At 50.6% G+C, this 19,872-nt stretch overlaps 1 protein-coding gene across 2 annotated transcripts in view; it reads right to left on the bottom strand.

Annotated features, from left to right (window-relative positions):
* Abcc8 (ATP binding cassette subfamily C member 8) overlaps nt 1-19,872 on the bottom strand; it is an 80,826-nt gene that overhangs the window by 38,554 nt on the left and 22,400 nt on the right. For both annotated transcript variants that reach the window (XM_032893587.1, XM_032893588.1), the window contains exons 7-10: nt 13,583-13,747; nt 10,915-11,070; nt 7,642-7,776; nt 6,854-7,016 (exon numbers count right to left, since the gene is read on the bottom strand). In XM_032893587.1, coding sequence (XP_032749478.1) covers nt 6,854-7,016; nt 7,642-7,776; nt 10,915-11,070; nt 13,583-13,747 — 619 coding nt within the window. The remainder of the gene's footprint in view (nt 1-6,853; nt 7,017-7,641; nt 7,777-10,914; nt 11,071-13,582; nt 13,748-19,872) is intronic.

The raw sequence follows: 19,872 nt of genomic DNA, 5'->3' as shown, positions 1-19,872 counted from the left end.
GTGGGCTACTGATGTCATGAAGGAGAAGATAAACGGTGTATGTCCTGGTTTGCTTTTATTGTCCACTTGACACGAAGTTACCCCAGAAGACAGAGTCTCACCTGAAGAACTGTTGACCATAACTGTGGTCTTATCTGTGAGACTCTCTTTAGTGGTGTTTTAGAGGGTCCAGCCCACTGTGGGCGGCACCATCCGTAGGCAGATGTGCCCAGGCTGTTTAAGAATGCAAGCTGAGCATGAGCAGACAGCAAGCTAGGGAACAGTGCTCACCTGTGGTTCCTGCTTCAAGCTCTTGCTGGAGCTCCTGCCCTGCCTTTTGCTATGAAGAACTGTGACCTGGAAGTGTAAACAAAATACATCCTTTCTTCCCCTAACTTGCTTTTGGTCATGGTATTTATTAAAGTAGCAGAAAGCAAACCAGAACGGTGTGTTTCAGTGTGAATGTGTGTATCTGGGTGTGCCTGTGTGAGTGTGTGTGTGTGGTTCTTGGCAGAGACAGGGTCTCATGTATTTCAGGCTGACTTTGAATTCATTGTGTGACTATGACTTCGCACTCCTGGACGTTCTATTTCTACGTCCCGAGTACAAGGACTGCGGGTGAATGTCACTACGCCTAGCTTGTAAGATTGACCTTGTCGGTCCAGGTCTTAAAAGCCAATGTAAAAGCGAGGTCTGCCTGCCGTGGTACCGGGATAAGGCTATTGTGAAAAGATCTGTTAGGAGCTACTCACTCCATTCAACAATTATTTTTTAGCAGCTTCCCCCCCACTGCGGTCTTTATCCCCAGCCAAACGTTGCGTTAGCCTTCCTCACTCCCACTGCAAAGACGACAACCAATCCAAGTCAGAACAACCCATTCATGGCCCCCGGCTTTGCCCAAGGAATGCCCGTGGCCTTGTGGGCACCAGCCTGACACTGGGATACAAGAAGCTTTTCATTTCCTAAGTTACCATGAATATTTCAGGAGACATGTGCCAGGGAGGCACAGCGGCCATTTGTGCACTGGTTAACTCCGGCTTTGCAGAGGGAGGCCAGAGGGCGGGCACTCAGCCTGGTCCTAGCTGCAGGCTGTGCTGGGAGGAAGGGAAATGAGCTTTGAAGTGCGCTGGGCTATTTTCCATTCCATCTGATTGTCAGCAAAGTCAGCAGAGTGGAGAGGAAAGCAGGGCCAGGTACCCGGTGGCTGGAGCCTACAGAAGGGCACCGGCAGAATGACTTCCATTCCAGGGCTGAGGATTCTCCTTCCTCAGCCGACCTCCCTGCCAAACCAGGTCAGGGTACACATAAGTGACCCTCAGTGACCGCCCTGATTGGCAGAAGGAAGGACAGGTAATGAAGGGGAAGAGCTGAAAAGGAGGGGGACCAGGAGCTGGATGTGGGGTGCGCATCCAGGATCTGAGCACTCAGAAGGTGGAAGCAGGGGGATCAGAGTTCAAGGCCAACCTCAGCTACGTTGCAAGTTCCAGGCCAGTTGTGAGAAATGGTCTCAAAAAGACAAGGACGTAAACAAAGACAAAGCAAAAGTCTTAGGCTTCCACCTCGGAGGCCGGAGGGAAACAGGATAGTAAGACAGGCAGTGTGTGGAGTGTGGACAGCCACCATGCTGTGCACCGTGGACACTGTCCCCAGTCCTCACACACGGCTGAGTTGATTCTCTGGCCCTTTGATGTTCAAGAGACAGCCCGAGACTGTCACATTGCCTGTCTGGACCCGGGAAAGGCACAGACTGTTGGCAGAGATGGCAATCCATCTTTAGTCGACTTAAGCTCCTTCCATGGCTCGCTGCCCCAGACTTAAGCCCAGCAGCCTGCCACATGACACGGAATTTTCTATGAGTTGGTCTCCTACTGAAGGAAGGATGGTCGAGATGGAGTCCACCACTTTTTTTTTTTTTTTTTTTTTTGCTACCTCAAGGCCTTTTTGCCTGGATGTTTCCTCCTCACCTGGGTAACTCACAGTTATCCTCGGGGAAACCACTATGGGTATCACCTCCAGAAGACATTCTGACATGCACCCCCTCTAAGACTAGGGGTGGGGTCACAACTTGTAACTTTTATGGGCATCCAGAATGTCCCCTTCTGCTCTTGTCAGTGACTGCACTGTTTCACGGCGGGCTTTTCCAGTAACTGTAAACAACATCTTGCTAGGACCACTGGGTCTTCTCACCCAGTGCCAAACACAGGGCCTGACACACAGAGGAGAGCTGGTGAGTGAGACAGCCAGTAAGTGCTCGAAGGAAACAGAGCCGCAGGACCAGGCGAATGACGCAAAAGGCAGGGGCATCTGGGACTCAGCTCCTGGCTCCAGCACGTGCACTGCCTCTGCCCATAGTCACAGCCAATGTCCCCTGAGACTGTGTGGACCATGCCCATCCCTTCCTCATGCTCAGGGCTTCAGTCGAGCTCAGCACAGACGGCGCTCTGCCATGGACCTGTAGGTGGACTGGTGGCATTTTGGCTGCCTGACTCTCACTCCTCTACAAATTGCTGAATGTGGAGTTCCCCGTGCCTTAGCCCCCTCCCCTACGAGCTGCCAGGGAAGGACACCAGAAATCTTGGTGACCCTGTCAGTGAAACCATCACAAGATGTCAGAAGGAATCATGTCTACCACACAGCCTGCCTGCAGAGTGTGTATGCAACCAGACTGGAGACCCATCCAGCGTCCCCAGGACGGGCTCTATCTGGAGACAACACCAGGGTTCTTTCGTGTTGCCAGGACTCCATGGCTGGCACCACGGGTGAGAACATGAGATTCCCATTAGCTCAGCCTAATGACCTGTACCTTGATCCCCGGAAACAGAGGCCCGGGAGTCCAGGGGGAGGACAGCGAGAACCCACTTGAAGCACGAAGCACGCGTCTGCAGCTAGGAGACGCCTCTGCCCGACCACTCCCTCTCTCGGAAGAGACACCCAGCAAGGGCAAACATGCCACACAAACAGTGCCAGGCTTTCCGCATTCTGCTAAAGGGCAGGAGAGGCGCACCGAGCTGTGCTTTTATATCCATTAGGTAGCCTCCCCCGCCCTCCTATCTCCACTGTTCCCAGGCATTGTTCGCTATTGAGACTGACGTGTGTGTGTGTGTGTGTGTGTGTGTGTGTGTGTGTGTGTGTGTGTGTGAGAGAGAGAGAGAGAGAGAGAGAGAGAGAGAGAGAGAGAGAGAGAGAGAGAGGTGCAGAGGCAGACAGACAGGCAGGCAGAGACAGACAGACACCTGGGCTTGCTGTCCAGCCCACTGTTTCCCCGGGACTCATTTGCTGTTTTTTATGCGAGGACTGGGAGTCAAACTCAGGCGCTCATGCTCTTACTGCGAGTCCTTCACTAACACCCTCTCTCGCCAGCCTCACGGCTGACTTTTTAAAGCTTCTGCACGGGAGAGAACTCGCCCTCGCTGTCTTCTGCACGGGAGAGAACTCGCCCTCGCTGTCTTCTATGTGTGGCTTGCTTTTCCAGCATTCTTGTGTACAATCTTGGGTCTCTAGCTCACAATGACTTCATACATATTTTCTGAACAACTGGAGTATCCTCGAAGAATTTAATAGGGGCAGCGGTAAGGAGGCGGGCACCTTAGTGACCTGGTTTGATATATGCACGTTCTGAACACGTATCGAAACCTCGGCTGTGTCTCATAAATATGCACGATTATTTTATGTCAATCAAAATCTACACACAAAGTGCTTAAGGGATGGAAATGCTAGCGGCTCCGATTTAATCACCACACAATGTGTGCACGCATGAATTATCATGTGGTATCCCATACATAAGTACAATTACAATAATAACAATATTGCCTCCCCGTCCCCCTCCCAGGGACCAGCCTGCATTGCCCTGCTTGTCCCTTTGGGCCTCGTGGATAGGTACAGGGCTCTGGGCAGCTCCCGCTTGGCTACAGAGGCCCTTTCTCTTCTGTTCTTTCCCCGAATCCTACAGACCCTGGGTCCCAAAGCCTAGGCTGATCTCCCAAGCTCCTTACAGAATCAGATGGCTTCAGTTGCACTTACAGGAGTTGTCTTTACCTTGGTACCCACTGTGCCTGGAATCTTGGGGACCCAGACCCTGAGTTCCTCGCTGTTTCTCTTCCTACTATCTTTCAGCCATGGGGAACCTGGGCATTGCTGGGAGAGAGTGTCTCCTAGCTATGGGGAGAAGCTCCCCCACCAATCTTGTTCCTCCGCATCCGTTTCTTTATCTCTCACCAGGCTGTACTCATGGTAGACCCAACTGGAGGCCAGGCAGGCAGGCAGAGCCAATGGAGACAAGGCAGAAGGGGGCCTGCGTCTGGGACACCGGCTTCTTTATATATCTGTTCTAATGTCTCCATCTCATGGAGGATGAAGGGAAGACCAGGAACTTGACTATGCCCATGGCTCGACTCTAAGACAACTGGGTCTTAAGCCTTCCTATGTGAACACACATATGCCATTTATGGTAGATGACCTCACCACTGCTGAATGGATCAGGCTCTGAGGTATCAGATACCACAGTAGAGCCAGACGTGGTGGGGGTAGGGAGCTCAAGCTACCCACGGTGCTCAGGACCAAGCTTTCCTTGTGATGGGTGGTGGCCACCTGGACCCATCAGACCCTCCATCTGGGCAGCACAAATGGGAGAGTACATAAACAACCTGGGCGAATTTCTCCTCTCAATGAACCCTGTAAGGAGTCTGTCTAGAAGGCATTCCCACCATGCCCTCCATTACAACCCCCAACATGCCACCCCAGAGCACCCTGCAAGAAACACCTTTACTAGGGTGTGATGGTTCAAGCCTGCAGTCCCAGCATTTAGGAGGCTGAAGCAGGAGGATTCTGTGAGTTAAAGGCCAGCCTGGGCTGTACAGTGAGTTTTAGGTCAGACTGTACTAAAGAGTAAAGACCTTGATCAAAATCTCTGCCCACCCTCAAGAAAACAGAGGCATTTCCAGTGAAGGTAACATACTGACCATCTCTCTGAGTTTCTCACATCTCCTACTCCTGTTACAGCCTGTTCAAGACGGTCTCTACAGAGAACACAACCTCACGATGTCCCAACCCTTTCACTCCATGTGGCTCCCTGGCATTCTGGAAATAACGTGTGGAGACTCCACAGGGTCTGTTCTGTGCTGCTAACTGCAGTGGCCTCTGAAACACACGCCCCCACGAGCCTCAGTTTCCCATATGTGAAACAGGCACCCAACATGCAGAAAACATCTTCTTTGACCTTTCTTGCCGAATCCTATATAATTATCACAATATGGCCTCTAATTCTCCCTTCAGCTATATTAATTTGGTTAACCTGCACATTGAACTGGATCCTTCCTTCCTTCCTTCCTTTCTCCCTCCCTCCCTCCCTCCCTCCCTCCCTCTCTCCTTCCTCCCTTCCTTCCTCTTCCTCCTTCCTTCCTTCCTCCCCCCTTCTCTCTGGGGCAGAGCCGTTCTTACCAAAATGGCTGTTAACTTGGACAGGCCAGGGAAGCAGACCAGTGGCCACATGTCTACATCCCAAAAATGCACTGGGAAAGCAGCCACTATGGGGGTAGGTCCATGGAGGAATGAATTAGCATCAGCTACGAATCAAACTTGGACCAGAGCCTTCTGCTCACCTGACCTTCTTGCTAGGAGAATGTACACCGAGTACTGCCATACCTAAAACTTTAACTTCTAGAATGTTCTTTTTTGTTTTCTTTCCCCGATCTACTCTCCTTATGTAGCCTTGTGTGTGTGTGAGTGTGTGGTGTGTGTGTGTGTGTGTGTGTGTGTATGGGTGTATGGTGTAACTGTGTGTATATGTGTGTATGTATGTGTGTCAGTGTTTGTGTGCATATGTGTGTGCATGTATGTGTGTGTGAGTGTATGTTGTACATGTGTGTGTTGTATATATATATGGTGTGTGTGTTGATGTTTGTGTGCATGTGTGTGCATGTGTATTGTGTGCATGTGTTGGTGCCAGTGCACTTGAATATAAGTGCTGGTGCACACATTCCATGTGTAGAGGTCACACAGGACAGTCTCTAGCATCAGTTCTTGGCTTCTACCTTGTTCCTGACAGGGTCTCTTGCCGTCTGTCACTGCATGTGGCAGCCCAGCAGGCTCGTGAGCTCAGAGATTCTCTGGTCTCCACGTCCCAACCAACGCAGGAGCCCTGCAGTTATAGACATATGCAATTTCTTGGCTCTTTGTGGGTCCTGGTAACTCAGACGCAGATCTTAACTCTGGCTCAGCGGCCACTTCACCCTCTGAGCCATCTCCATAGCCCTCTCAGATGGTTTTGAACCTGCTGGTTCTCTCTCTGATGGTGAGTTTTCTCTTGTGGGTTTTAACGTCTCTGTTACTGTTGCTAACGCTCAGTGTTCGCCTGGTTCTTTGCACTTGACTCACGTGTGTCTCTATACATATGAGCCACGGGGGTTGTGCAGAGGAAAAGGCTAGCTTGGGCTTCTGCTCTGTGCAGATACCTCTGCATACCCCAGGGAGATGACAGCTTCCCTGGGGCAGTGGCAGGTCCTTTTGACCCTGATAACTTCATACTCGAAGGAACCAGAAAACCCTTGCTACCCTTGCTATACACGTGAATTACAAACACTGATTTCTGGGCTGGCAAGATGCCTCAATGGTTAAGGGCATATGCAGCACTTGAAGGGGATCACAGTTTGGTCCCTACATCAGGGACATCGGCCACATCAGGGAGGTCACAGCTGCCTGTAATTCCAGCTCTGGGGAGATCAATGCCACTGGTATTCAAAGGCACCCACGCTCACGTGTGCATCCCCACACACACTGATCTCTGGGAATCTGCCAACACAATCAAGGGGCCCCTGGGTTCTGTAACCTGCCCATCACCCGGGTCAGACACCCTAGGCTCGCAGGCAGGTGCACTCACTGGAGATGGAGGTGTAGACAGCGAAGGCCCTGAGGCTGGTCATTTCCTTCCTGCGTGTCTTCTCCACCCTGGAGCAGAAGATGTTCTCCCACGCATAGAGCTTGAGCAACTTGATGCCCCGCAGCATCTCATTGGTCTGCTTCAGCCTCTCATTGGAATATTCCTAGGGGCGGGAGAGGTGGTAGGAGTGGATTCAGAGTTAGAGGGGAGATGCTTGTGGCCCTAGCTTGGCTTAGAAGAAGCCACCAAATCCACATTCCCCACCATCTGCCCAGCTCCTGTCACCACAAGCATGTTCCTGGCCAGACTGTTAAGTTCATTTCACAGAAACTGAGGCCTGGACTGTGAGTGTGGAGAGGACTGTGAGTATGGGGAGGGAGGACTGTGAGTGTGGGGAGGGAGGACTGTGAGTGTGGGGAGGACTGAGGGTGAGGTGGACTGTGAGTGTGGGGAGAGAGGACTGTGAGTGTGGGGAGGACTGAGTGTGGGGAGGACTAAGAGTGTGGGGAGGACTGAGTGTGGGGAGGACTGAGTGTGGGGAGGACTGTGAGTGTGGGGAGTGAGGACTGTGAGTGTGGGGAGGACTAAGTGTGGGGAGGGAGAACTGTATGTGAGGAGGACTGAGATGTTGGGAGGACTTTGAGTGTGGGGAGGGAGGACTGTAAGTGTAGGGATGATTGTGAGTGTAGGGAGGATTGTGAATATGGGAGGAGGCTACTCAGTTGAGGACCAAGGAAGTAGATGTGGGGAATGGCAGAGACAGAACATGATTATCCTAAGACACTCACCAGGGTGCTCCGCTGTGCCTGGGACAGCTTGGTGGCCACAAAGTACTGTACAGGAGCCAGCAGAATGATGACAGCCGCTCCGATCAAGGCGCTGACCCCAAGGATGTAGTAGAGGAGGATCACGCCCACAATGATCTAGAAAAGGTGACAGGGATGAGCTCCTGCTGCCTTGCCAGAGGGCATCGGCAGTACCCTACCATCAGCTCCTCAGTGCCCGGGTAGGGCACAGGAGCAGGTGTGGGAGAGCAATATGTGGGCACACATGCAGCTGAGGCTCTGGCCTGGAACCAAGGGCGTCTACCAAAGCTAGCTGAAGGACTGACTTCCACTCTGAGTCTCCTCTTCTGAGGAGGGCCTGAGACCACACCATTTACTCTATATCTTATTTGCTGAAACTGACATCTCCCTTGAAATAAGCTACCCAGGAATGAAGGGGCAAGGCTGTGGCATCCATGTCAGGCAGAACCGCACAGGCGCAGGGAAGGTGCTGCTACCCCCACCAACCTACCCACCCACCCCAACCCAACCCACCCACCCAACCCACCCAACCCACCCCACCCACCCACCCAACCCCAACCCCAACCAACCCACCCACCCAACCCCCCCCCACCCACCCAACCCACCCAACCCACCCACCCACCCAACCAACCCACCCACCCACCCACCCAACCCACCAACCCACCCACCCACCCACCCACCCATCCACCCACCCTCCCCCCCACCCCCCCACCCCTCCACCCACCCACCCACCCACCCACCCACCCCCCCCCCCCACCCCCCCCCCCCCCCCTCCCCCCCCCCCCCCCAAACCCCCCCCCCCCCCCCCCCCCCCCTCCTCCACCACACCACCCCCCACCCCACCACCCCATCCCACCACCCACCCACCCACCACCACCCACCCACCATCACCTACTTATTCATTCATCCATCCATCCATCCATCCATCCATCCATCCATCCATCCATCCATCCCATATATCCCACAGTGGCCTTGAATAGACTGTGTAGCTGAAGACAGCCTTGAAGTTCTAATCCTCCTGCCTCCATCTGCAACACTAGGACTACGGTATGCCAGGCAAGCACTTTACCAACTGAACTATATCGCTGCCCACCACCTTTAGTGCTACTGGGGACTGCACTCAGGGCTGCTCAACACGCTAGGCAAATGCTCTACACTGACCTATACCATCCAGGCATGCTCTCCTGTACCTTTCCACTTGGCCCACTTAAAAATGTATTTTTTTTTTAGAGATAAGGTCTCACTAAGTTATCTGTGTAGACATCAGGTGCTGAATCACTCTTTAGCTCAGGCTAGCCTTCTTAGCCCATAATCCTCTTGGCTCAGTCTTCCAAGTAGCGGGGACCACAGGTCTAATTTCTGTTGTTGTTTTGAAACAGAGTCTTGTGGCATAGCCCAGGTTTAGGTGGAACTCGACCATGTCCTGCTCAGTCCCACGAATGCTGGGATTATGGTGTAAACCACCATACCTGAGTCTGGCGTCTTTCAATTTTTATTGAGCCTGACAGGCTTTCTCTGAACCAAGAATCATTCTGATTTTAGCTTTATGCAAATGCATACTTATGAATATTCATGAGCAATGTAAATCTCTCTTGCTAGTCCCCAAAGCTCCTGGATGACACTTTTCCAAGTTGTTGTCAGAGACCAGCACCTTGAATGGCGTGGCTTTCTCTGGAAGTACAGATGTGCTGACCTCCTTGGTTGAAAGAAGAGAGAAAAGAAAGTCTGCCCGGCTTGGTCCTGCATTCTGCCAGCCCTGTGCCAATATGGCACAAGGCTCCCTACCTCGGTTCAAGAATAAAGGGGGTAGGGCTCTACGCTTTCTGTTCATCACAGAAAGCCTCCTTCATTAGTTGGTAACTGAGTGGCCGTGGAATGATCCCATCACCACGCCCCTCCCTCTGTTACCTGGCATTAAAAGCTGGCACAGCGGGCAGAGGGCCATGATAAAACCCTCCTACTTGATAGCTCCACCAGCTACCTTCCCTGGAGTCCTGCCAGGCACAGCCCTTCGTTCTTACACGAGCTGTGCTCGCGTGGAGGCAGCCAGGGCTCCCTCAGCCATTGTGGTTGCGCCAGATTCTAAGAACCCTTCCAGGTACCCGGGTTCAGGTGCGCCCTCACCAACTCCCGGGCTGAGTCTGCAGCTCGGCTGTTCTGTAACGTGAGGCAGGTCCTTCTGCCTTAGCCTCCCAAGCTTGGGGGGCTCAAGTATGCACTAACTAGTACGTTCCACCAAAATGCTACCTTAAAAATGTGTGTGATTTTTAAAAAAGCTTGCAAACCAGGAAGAGTGAATTTCAAGATCACATGTGAACTGCATCACCAGGCTGGCCCCAGAACCCCAACCAGGTGGGGTTTCCTTGTCATGAAGCTAAGATTACATCATTTGTGTGCTTTTGTGTGTGAGGTGGGGTGGGGGCTGGGGTAACCTGAGCTACATCCCAGCCCTCATTTCTTTTTTTTTTTTCCTTTTCTTTTTTTCGGAGCTGGGAACCGAACCCAGGGCCTTGCGCTTGCTAGGCAAGCGCTCTACCACTGAGCTAAATCCCCAACCCCCCCAGCCCTCATTTCTTACTAGGAACTCATACTAGTAACTTGTGTATGCTGGTCAATTTTGTGAGCACGAAGGCATTGTCTCTGATGTGGTAAAAATGGACATCAGTTGGGCCTGATGCTGTGCACTGATAATCTTAGGCACTCAGGAGGCTGAGTCAGGAAATGACCTGAACTCAGGACCTTGGGGCTAGCCTGGGCAAAAGGACAAAATTCTGTTTCAAACAACTTCAACAACAGAATGGCTTTGAACTCGATCCGTAGCTGAGGATGACCCTGAATTTCTGATCCTCCTGCCTCTACAGCTGTCCCTGGTGAATGTGGTACTCGTGATGAATCCAGGTATCACACACACATTAAACAATAACGCTACCAACTGTGCTACGTTCCAAACCCCTACAATAACAGCTTTTAGTATTTACAAAACTGTTCTTTGTACAACTGTCCTACAGGTCACTTAGAGTGGGCTACACGTTTCAATGTCCTAGTGGCAGTACCTTCTCTGACCACTGAGAGATGTCCGGATGGCCCGAAATGCATGAGGCACTGGGGAAACTGTAGTACGCTACACGGATAGACCCCGGAGGGTGGAAGACACAGGCAAACACTCAGTGGACACAGTAGCTTCTGGTTTCGTGCCCCATTGCCTCCCCCAACGCCCTCCCCCGACAGGAGGCTCCCCCAGCACAGCTGTGATACCTGTACCGGCATAGCCCAGAGGTTTGGGCATAAGAAGAAAAACCACATGAGCTGGTTGGTGTCGATGGCCACCAGGTTGCAGATCTGCCCAGCAGTCATTTCCCCCATGGACAGGTTGGAAGTAGACAAGTGCATGATCTTATTGTAAATCTTGGTCTAGGAACGAGAGCAGAGAGCTTCACGTCTGTCACCACTGCCATCTCTGTCACCACCCCACATCTGGAAGGGGCCGGATGTAGGCTCCTCTGACATCCCTGCAGAGCCCTAGCGCAGCACTGTAAGGGGCTCTGCCATTCTACCGTCACAATGATCTACGCCATGGATAATAAGCCAAGAGGCAGGAATCCAAGGCCGAAGCAGCAAGCTACTTCCCCGGCAAGCGTGACCTCTCCCTCGGGGACAAGACATAATTGGCTCCTAAATCTTAAAAGCGGGTCTTCATATCTCCTTGTGTACTTGATTTACTGGGGACCGGGGCAGAGCACATTAAAGACACGAGAATGAGGAATCGAGGAGCAGCTTGTTTTAGTGCTTCACCTCCACCCTGGGGCCAAGTCACTGAGCCTTGGAACAAAGCAAGGAGCCAGCCTCAGCAGCCCTGGAGTGAGATCCAGTCACGAGGGTCAGTCGGCCTGCACCATCCCTAAGAAACACAGCCACCCTGAAAATCTCCACAGGGTAACAATGGAGGGTAATGGCTGCCTGTGGGCTCGGACCTGTAAGCTTTATGTACTGGCTGTTGGCACCCTCCAGAAAAGAATGTCTTTTCGGCTGCATGCTCTGGAACAAGTTAGAATTCAGCCTCGTCTTAAATGGCCACAGGGTGCTGGCTCTTGGACACGGTTGCTCCACACTCTGCTGCAAAGCCTTTCATCCAGCCCTCTGCTAAGCTCCGCTTGCTTTTGTTTGTGGGTCAGGTTTTCTGAGAACGTGGGTGTCCTCTGTGTCTTTTCTGAGGTTTATGTACAGCAGGGGGAACGCTGGGAATAATGGCGATATTTTTGGACAAATTTATGCACTTTCAATGGACTTCCTGACTATGTGAAATTAAGCCTCAGAGGCTAACCAGCAACTTTCACTGAAATACAGGCATGAATAACCTGTTAAATAAAGCAGCACTGGCAAACACGTGATGGTGTTGTGTGTGTGTGGGGGGGAGAGCACGTATGTATAATTTAGGAATTTTGCTTGGTAACTTACAGGTTTTCATCTACTAGAGCACACTTTCTGTAGGCAACTTTCTGGAAATCAAATGGAAAGTCTTTTAGGCCTACTTTTTCCCCATAATGTATGCTATCATTTCCTTCTTGTGGCACATGAATTAATCTCTCTGGTTAATGTAAAAGATTCAGTGTGATTAAAAAAAAAAGCAACTACAGGCCGATATATTAAAAACCCATTTGAGGACACTTTTAGCATAATTGGAAAACACTGGGCTGCTGTGTGATTTATGACACACACGTAGGAAGCAGATCTGATGACAAGACTACCCAACCACAAAATTGGTTGTGGTGGCACAAGCTTGCCTGTCACTGGGGGACTTGGAGACAACGCTGGGGTGCACACACAGTTTGCTTCTTCTTAGCTCTCCATCTCCCTTGAACCTGAGAGGGCCTTGGTTTATCACAGGCGTAATCACCCTTCCCACCTGCTGATATCCTTGAGCAAATCCCATGGAATTGTTCTCCATGGAAACCCACTGGAGCTGGGCAGCATCATTCGCCCATCTACACCACTAATACAGGCTACCAGGAGGGCCAGAGCTGAGTCTGGTATGGCCCCAGTTCACGCTGAACCTTCCTCTTCTCTTCAGCTCCTTCCCAGCGTCAGCCTGTGCTCCTGACACCTCAGAATATTTTTGTAAAAAAAAAAAAAAAAAAAAACAAAACAAAACTATATGTGGGGAAATAAAGCCCAACATCTCATCCTTCTACAGAATAGTGTTGATGGATGAGGCAGCTTTGGGACTTTGTGCAACTTTGTGAGGCTCAACAGGGATGGCAGAATAGGCCCCACTGAAACACTGACAAGCTTCTATGCCATGTGCTCCGTTCACATGTAGGGTTCTCCACGCAAGCCCCGAGTTCAAGTCCTCATGGAAGCGCTGGGGTATGGGACGGATCTCATCCGTCCCAAGGGGTTTGCCGTCCTCCACAGGGCTCTGAATCCTTTCCCGCCAATCAGTTCTACAGAGCTTGGATCTATACGTCATGAATGCCTCATCAGGGACCCCGGATTTAAGAGCTCAAATGGACCTGAGAAGTCTTGCTGATCTGCTGTGTGGATATGTTTGCACTGCTGCACCGAAACAGACTATCTGCTAGGCCTCTCCCGAATTAGGGTTGGATTCTGAGACCACAGTGTGTGCTCGGCAGGAGAGAACTCTGCAATTGACTGGTGATGCCTGCCATTTTCGAGAGTGGAGAGGAACCGACCACTGAGCTGCTGATGTCTTGTGTCAGTCTAGTCCAAGGCAGAACCAGAGCTACCAATGCTTCCAAGTCCCAACCCCCACCTCAAGATACTTCCCACTTTCCACCACACCGCGGATGGTTAGTTCTAAATATGGGGAAGAGCATCCATACCAAGCTCATAACCGAACACTTCTGATCTACAGGAAGAGAAAAGCAGGCCTGCTTCGACAGTGAAAGGGTTATGACCCCAGTACCTGGATTGCTCCTCTCAGGTTGATCCCAGTTTCAATGGCAACGTAGTACGAGGCTTGTAGAAAGGTCCTTTGCAGCAGGAGGGCAAGGAACAGAAGAACAGCCAAGACATAGGCATTGCCGAGGAACTCTTGGGATGAGACAAAGTAAACTCCAAGAAACTGTGTCTGTGGGACAGAGAAGAGCAATGGTGGCTGTTACTCCCAGGAGAGTGACTCTTGTCAAGCTGTTACAGCTGAATTTCTGCCTCCATGTTGGCAAAGCCTGTGCGATGCTTTGTAAATAAAAACCAGGAACGAGGGAGCTGGGATCAGTTGGTAGAGCACTTGCTGTGCAAGCGTGAGGATCTGAGTTCAATCCCTGGTGTCCACATGAGAAAGCTGGGTGCAGCAGTGTGTGATCCAAGGGCTGGGGAGATGGGAGGGGAGAGTTCCCAGGGGTAGCTGGCTGTCCAGTAGCTGAATCAGTGAGCCCTATGTTCAGTGTGAAATCCTCTCTCAAAAAATAAGACAGAGTTGGTAGATGGATCAACCCCCCCACACACACACATACACGCACAAACAGAGATACACACACACACACACACACACACACACACACACACACACACACACACACACACCAGACACACACACACACCAGACATACTCACACAGACAGACACATACACACACACACACACACACACAGACAGACACACACACACACACACACACACACACACACACACACACACACACACATACACACACACACACACACACACACAAATACACACACACACACAAACACACACACAGATCCACACAGACACACACACACAAAAAAACACACAAACACACACACACACACAGACACACAGACAAACACAGACACACACACACAGACACATACACACACGCACACACACACACACATACACACACACACACACACAGAGAGAGAGAGAGAGAGAGAGAGAGAGACACACATTCTCTCAGACACACAGACACAGACACACACACATAGACATACACAGACACGTGTACACACACACACACACACACACACACACACACACACACACACTCGACTGGACTGATGAATCCAACCACAGCCTCTACTTCCATCATCTTCCCACTTGAGGGACCAGAACGAGGCCCAGTCTTAACCCCGGGTAAGCGTGACTCTCAGCATCTCCCTGGACGCCCCTGGGAGTTTACTCTGAATGGAATAAGAATAAATAGAGCAGATACGGAGGAGCCCAAACAGAACAGTACCGCAAATGGCACGATGCGTTCTCTGCCTCAGACGGAACCAACAGTCAGCTGAGCAGTGACTTCTGGGCTGGGGGAGGGGAGGGACCTGGTGCGGACTGTTCCCGAGGGACATATGGGAACGAAGTGCTCACAGCAGCTGAGAAGAACACACGGGCAGCCCCGGACCCTCGGGCTCCCAAGACCTCCTTTTAAGTTTAAGTCACCCTTGTTGCACTCCAGATAATAATCGGGGGAAAAACATCTTGCCTTTGTGCTAAAGATCTCAGGAAGCGTCACATCTCTGTTTCCAAATTCAGCATCACTGGCTCCCAGGAAGGCTTTGAACTTGATGAGCCCTCACCCTCTAGCACAGCCTCACCAATCTTCCCATGAAGACAGGGCTCTCACCTTTCTGACACCACCGTGGCAGGGGACATTTGGAAGGATGTGGGAGGTGCTACAGGGCAGACAGAGATGGGAACAAAACGAGAAGAAACCCAAGACCGTGACCTTGGTAGTGACCAGGCCAACTCGGGAAGGGCTCTCATGAGTCTTTTCCAAGAATCAAGAGTTCCCGGATCTTGGCTTAGGGAACATAGTGGGAGACCTTACTCTCTAGAGCAGTGACGCTCAACCTTCCCAACGCTGCGACCTTTAACACAGTTCCTCAGGTTGTAGTGACCTCCCCAACCATATATTTTTCCATTGCTACTTCATAGCTGTAACTTTGCTACTGTTACGAACTGCAAAGTAAGTATCTGATATACAGGATATCTGACTTGAGACCCCCCAGGGGGTCTCAGCCCACGGGGTTGAGAACAAGCGCTCTAGAGTAGCACGGGTGACTTGTGTGCCAGCCTTCACAGCTCATGGAACTGCCTGGTCCACAGGTCAAACATCTCTTGATTGTGGGCAGCAAGAAATAGGCACAGGGGGACAAATGAGAGGTGCTCTGAGGAAGGTCCTGCTGGGGTCCAGAGCTGTGAGGCACATGATACTTGCCAAGCCACCAAAGAGAGGGGGTGGAAGGCTGGAGGGTAAGGACCGGTTAGAGGCAGCAGTGCCCGACCGCATGGGTGGAAGGGCTGAGAGATAAGACGTAAGAAAGCTTGGTGCTCTACTGTTCTGGCAGCCTGTGAGCGAGGTATTGTCTGGGTCTCTGCTTTACACATGAGGAAACAGTTTCATCGTGGTGAAGTGGCTAGCCTAAGGTTGTGTGCTAGTTAGAGACATGCAAACTCGGACTTCCATGATGCTAAAACGCCACCCCAGACCTGCTGCTGCCCAGATCTGATTTGGCCCTCCGACCTGGAGTCACACTCTGACGGGTGATTGTCAGGAACAGACGTGTAGCTTGTGGCAGATGGAAACGTGCCCACTTGGTTGGTGCTAGGTCAAAAAATTACAGGCACGGTGGATTCAGGGAAACCCAGTCCTGTCTAACACTCCATTTCCCAGCATCCTCTCAGAAACCTAGCTCCGGAGAAGCGAAAGCGCTATTTTAAAGCCAAGCACAGTATGAATACCATTCCTACTCATGTAACCAAGGAATGGCCGCACACACAAAGGTATCCGTTTCTGAATCACAGCATGGGGTGGGGTGCAAAAGCTGCACCATATTCGGCCACAGGGGCTGTTAGGGATGCTGGGATACTCATGGGAACATTATGTAGCCAAGATCCCTGCTCACCACGATGGAGAGCCATGACCTGCTCTGTTGGCACCACACAACCAGGCTACGGCAAGGGCAGGGCAGCCAACGGAGCGCACATGTGGGCTGCACAGGGGACTCACCTCAATGCACTGGTCCACATTTGTACATTTTTAAATACAGCGACAGAGTCCCTCCTTCATAGCTAGATGACAAATCCTCAGCCCTCCTTCCCCCAGACACACACACTCTAGGTCTACAGATCACATTGCTGGGGATAAACAAACTTGTGCCCTATTAAAAATGGAAATCCCAACCTTAAGCTGTATTACAAAGCAATAGTGATAAAAACTGCATGGTATTGGTACAGAGAAAGGCAGGTAGATCAGTCAGTGGAATAGAATTGAAGACCCAGAAATGAACCCACACACCTATGGGCACTTGATCTTTGACAAAGGAGCCAAAACCATCCAATGGAAAAAAGACAGCATTTTCAGCAAATGGTGCTGGTTCAACTGGCGATCAGCATGTAGAAGAATGCAGATCGATCCATTCTTATCACCCTCTACAAAGCTTAAGTCCAAGTGGATCAAGGACCTCCACATAAAACCAGATACACTCAAATAGAAGAGAAAGTAGGGAAGGGCCTTGAACACATAAGCACAGGGGAAAATTTCCTGAACAGAACACCAATGGCTTAAGCTCTAAAATCAAGAATCGACAAACGGGACCTCAAAAAATTGCAAATCTCTGTAAAGCAAAGGACACTGTTGTTAGGACAAAACAGCAACCAACAGATTGGGAAAAGATCTTTACCAATCCTACATCTGATAGAGGACTAATATCCAATATATACAAGGAACTCAAGAAGTTAGACTCCAAAGAGTCAACTAACCCTATTAAAAATGGGGACAGAGCTAAACAAAGAATTCTCAGCTGAGGATTATCGAATGGCTGAGAAGCATCTAAAGAAATGTTCAACATCCTTGGTCATCAGGGAAATGCAAGTCAAAACAACTCTGAGATTCCACCTCACACCAGTCAGAATTGCTAAGATCAAAAACTCAGGTAACAGCAGATGCTGGCGAGGATGTGGAGAGAGAGGAACACTCCTCCATTGTTGGTGGAATTGCAAGCTGGTACAATCACTCTGGAAATCAGTCTAGAGGTTCCTCAGAAAATTGGACATGGTATTACCTGAAGAACCAAGCTGTACCATTCCTGGGCATATACCCAAAAGATGCCCCAACATCCAACAAAGACACATGCTCCACTATGTTCATAGCAGCCTTATTTATAATAGCCAGAACCTGGAAAGAACCCAGATGTCCTTCAACAGAGGAATGGATACAGAAAATGTGGTACATCTACACAATGGAGTACTATTCAGCTATTAAAAACAATGACTTTATGAAATTCTTAGGCAAGTGGATGGAACTAGAAAATATCATCCTGAGTGAGGTAACCCAATCACAAAAGAATACACATGATATGCATTCACTGATAAGCGGATATTAGCCCCAAAGCTTGGAATATCCAAGATACAATCAACAGACCACATAAAACTCAAGAAGTTGGAAGACCAAAGAGTGGATGCTTCAGAAGAGAGAACAAAATATTCACAGGAGGAAATACAGAGACAGAGTGTGGAGCAGAGACTGAAGGAAAGGTCATTCAGAGACGGCCCCACTTGGGGATCCATCCCATATACTGTCACCAAACCTAGACAATATTGTGGATGCCAAGAAGTGCATGCTGACAGGAGCCTGATATAGCTGTCTCTTTCTTGAGAGGCTCTGCCAGAGCCTGACAAATACAGAGGCAGATGCTCGCAGCCAACCATTGGACTAAGAATGGGAGGAGTTAGAGGAAGGACTGAAGGAGCTGAAGGGGTTTTCAACCCCATAGGAAGAATAACAATACCAACCAACCAGACTCCCCAGAGCTTCCAGGGACTAAACCACTACCTAAACCACTACCCAAAGACTATACATGGAGGGACCCATGGCTCCAGCTACATGTGTAGCAGAGGAAGTCCTTATTGGACATCAATGAGAGGAGAGGCCCTTGGCCCTGGGAAGGCTCAATGTCCCCGTGTAGGGGAAAACCAGGGTGGGGAGATGGGAGGGAGTGGGTAGGTGGGGGAACACTCTCATAGAGGCAGGGGAAGGGGGTAAGGGACAGGGGGACTCTAGAGGGGAAATCGGGAAAGGGAAGAGTAAAGAAAAGGAAAAAGAATACAGAAATGCTGTCATTCCGTCTGCCACAGGGCTGTGGATAGATACCTTTTCAATGCAGTTTTAAAGGGGTGGAGCCATGGGTACACAAGCCTGGGGCACCTCTGACATCCAGGCGGGGACAAGAGGATCACACTTTGCTACATAGTGAGTCCAGCCTGTGCAACACAAATCTCTGTCCCCAGAAATGAGGACAAGAAATAACTGGGTACCAGGCCAGGCAAGAGACCTAAGAAGGGAGGCCATGGTGCTGTCTAGCCAAAAGGAGGACAGCCTGCATCCTGGGAGGGGCGAAAGTCCCATGGCAGGAGCGAAGGGACCAGAACCATAGCTTCACCTCTGAGAAAAGCCGAAAGCTTTGGAAGATCTTACGCCCTAGACTTTTGCTTTCACAAGCTCTAGGGGACGCTATTTGCAAGTTGATGCTTAATAAATATCCTTTTGAAAAACACAGTCAAATTTTAACTTATTTATTTTGTGCATGCACTGGTGCCACGGCATATGTGTGAGGTCAGTAAGCGACTGGGGGGAGTTAGTTCTTCCCTGCAGCCATGTGTGTCCCAGGGATTAGATTTAGGCTACATGGCTTGTCACCCATCATCTTTATCCACTAGCCACTTCTCTGACCCTAAATATTCTTTTAAATGAAACAGTACATGGTTCTCCATGCCCCGTGCTGTCATTAACACCAGACTCATCACCTATCAGCTGTGGGGACTCTAGAGAAGCCCCTCACCCTCTCTGAGTCTCGGCTCCCTCTTCTGTAAAACACTGGTTAAGGGTTTCTGCGGCACAGGGTCGTGGAACCATCTGCAAATGGCATCCCGATGCATTGGAAGTCAATGTGTGGTAATGGCTCTACTCAGTGTTGCAGGCTGGATCCTAGGCACATCAGCTGGATACTCTGCCCCGGCTGGCCTTGAACTTGTGGTGAGCCTCCTGCTTCTGACTCCTGAGTGCATGTGGTAACAACTTCATTCTTCACTGAAGTATCATTTCCTACAGTGGTGTGTGTGTGTGTGTACGGTATAGTGTGTATACTATGTGTGGTGTGTGTGTATAGTATATGTATGTGGTATGGTATGTGTGTGGTGTATAGTGTGTGTGGTATATATAGTGTGTGTGGTATATAGTGTGTGCAGTATGTGTGTGGTGTATAGTGTGTC

Source organism: Rattus rattus, chromosome 2 (genome assembly GCF_011064425.1).
Source record: "Rattus rattus isolate New Zealand chromosome 2, Rrattus_CSIRO_v1, whole genome shotgun sequence".
NCBI lineage: Eukaryota > Metazoa > Chordata > Mammalia > Rodentia > Muridae > Rattus > Rattus rattus.
Note: the sequence above shows the minus strand (reverse complement) of the source record. Positions and strands in the feature narration are given on the sequence as shown.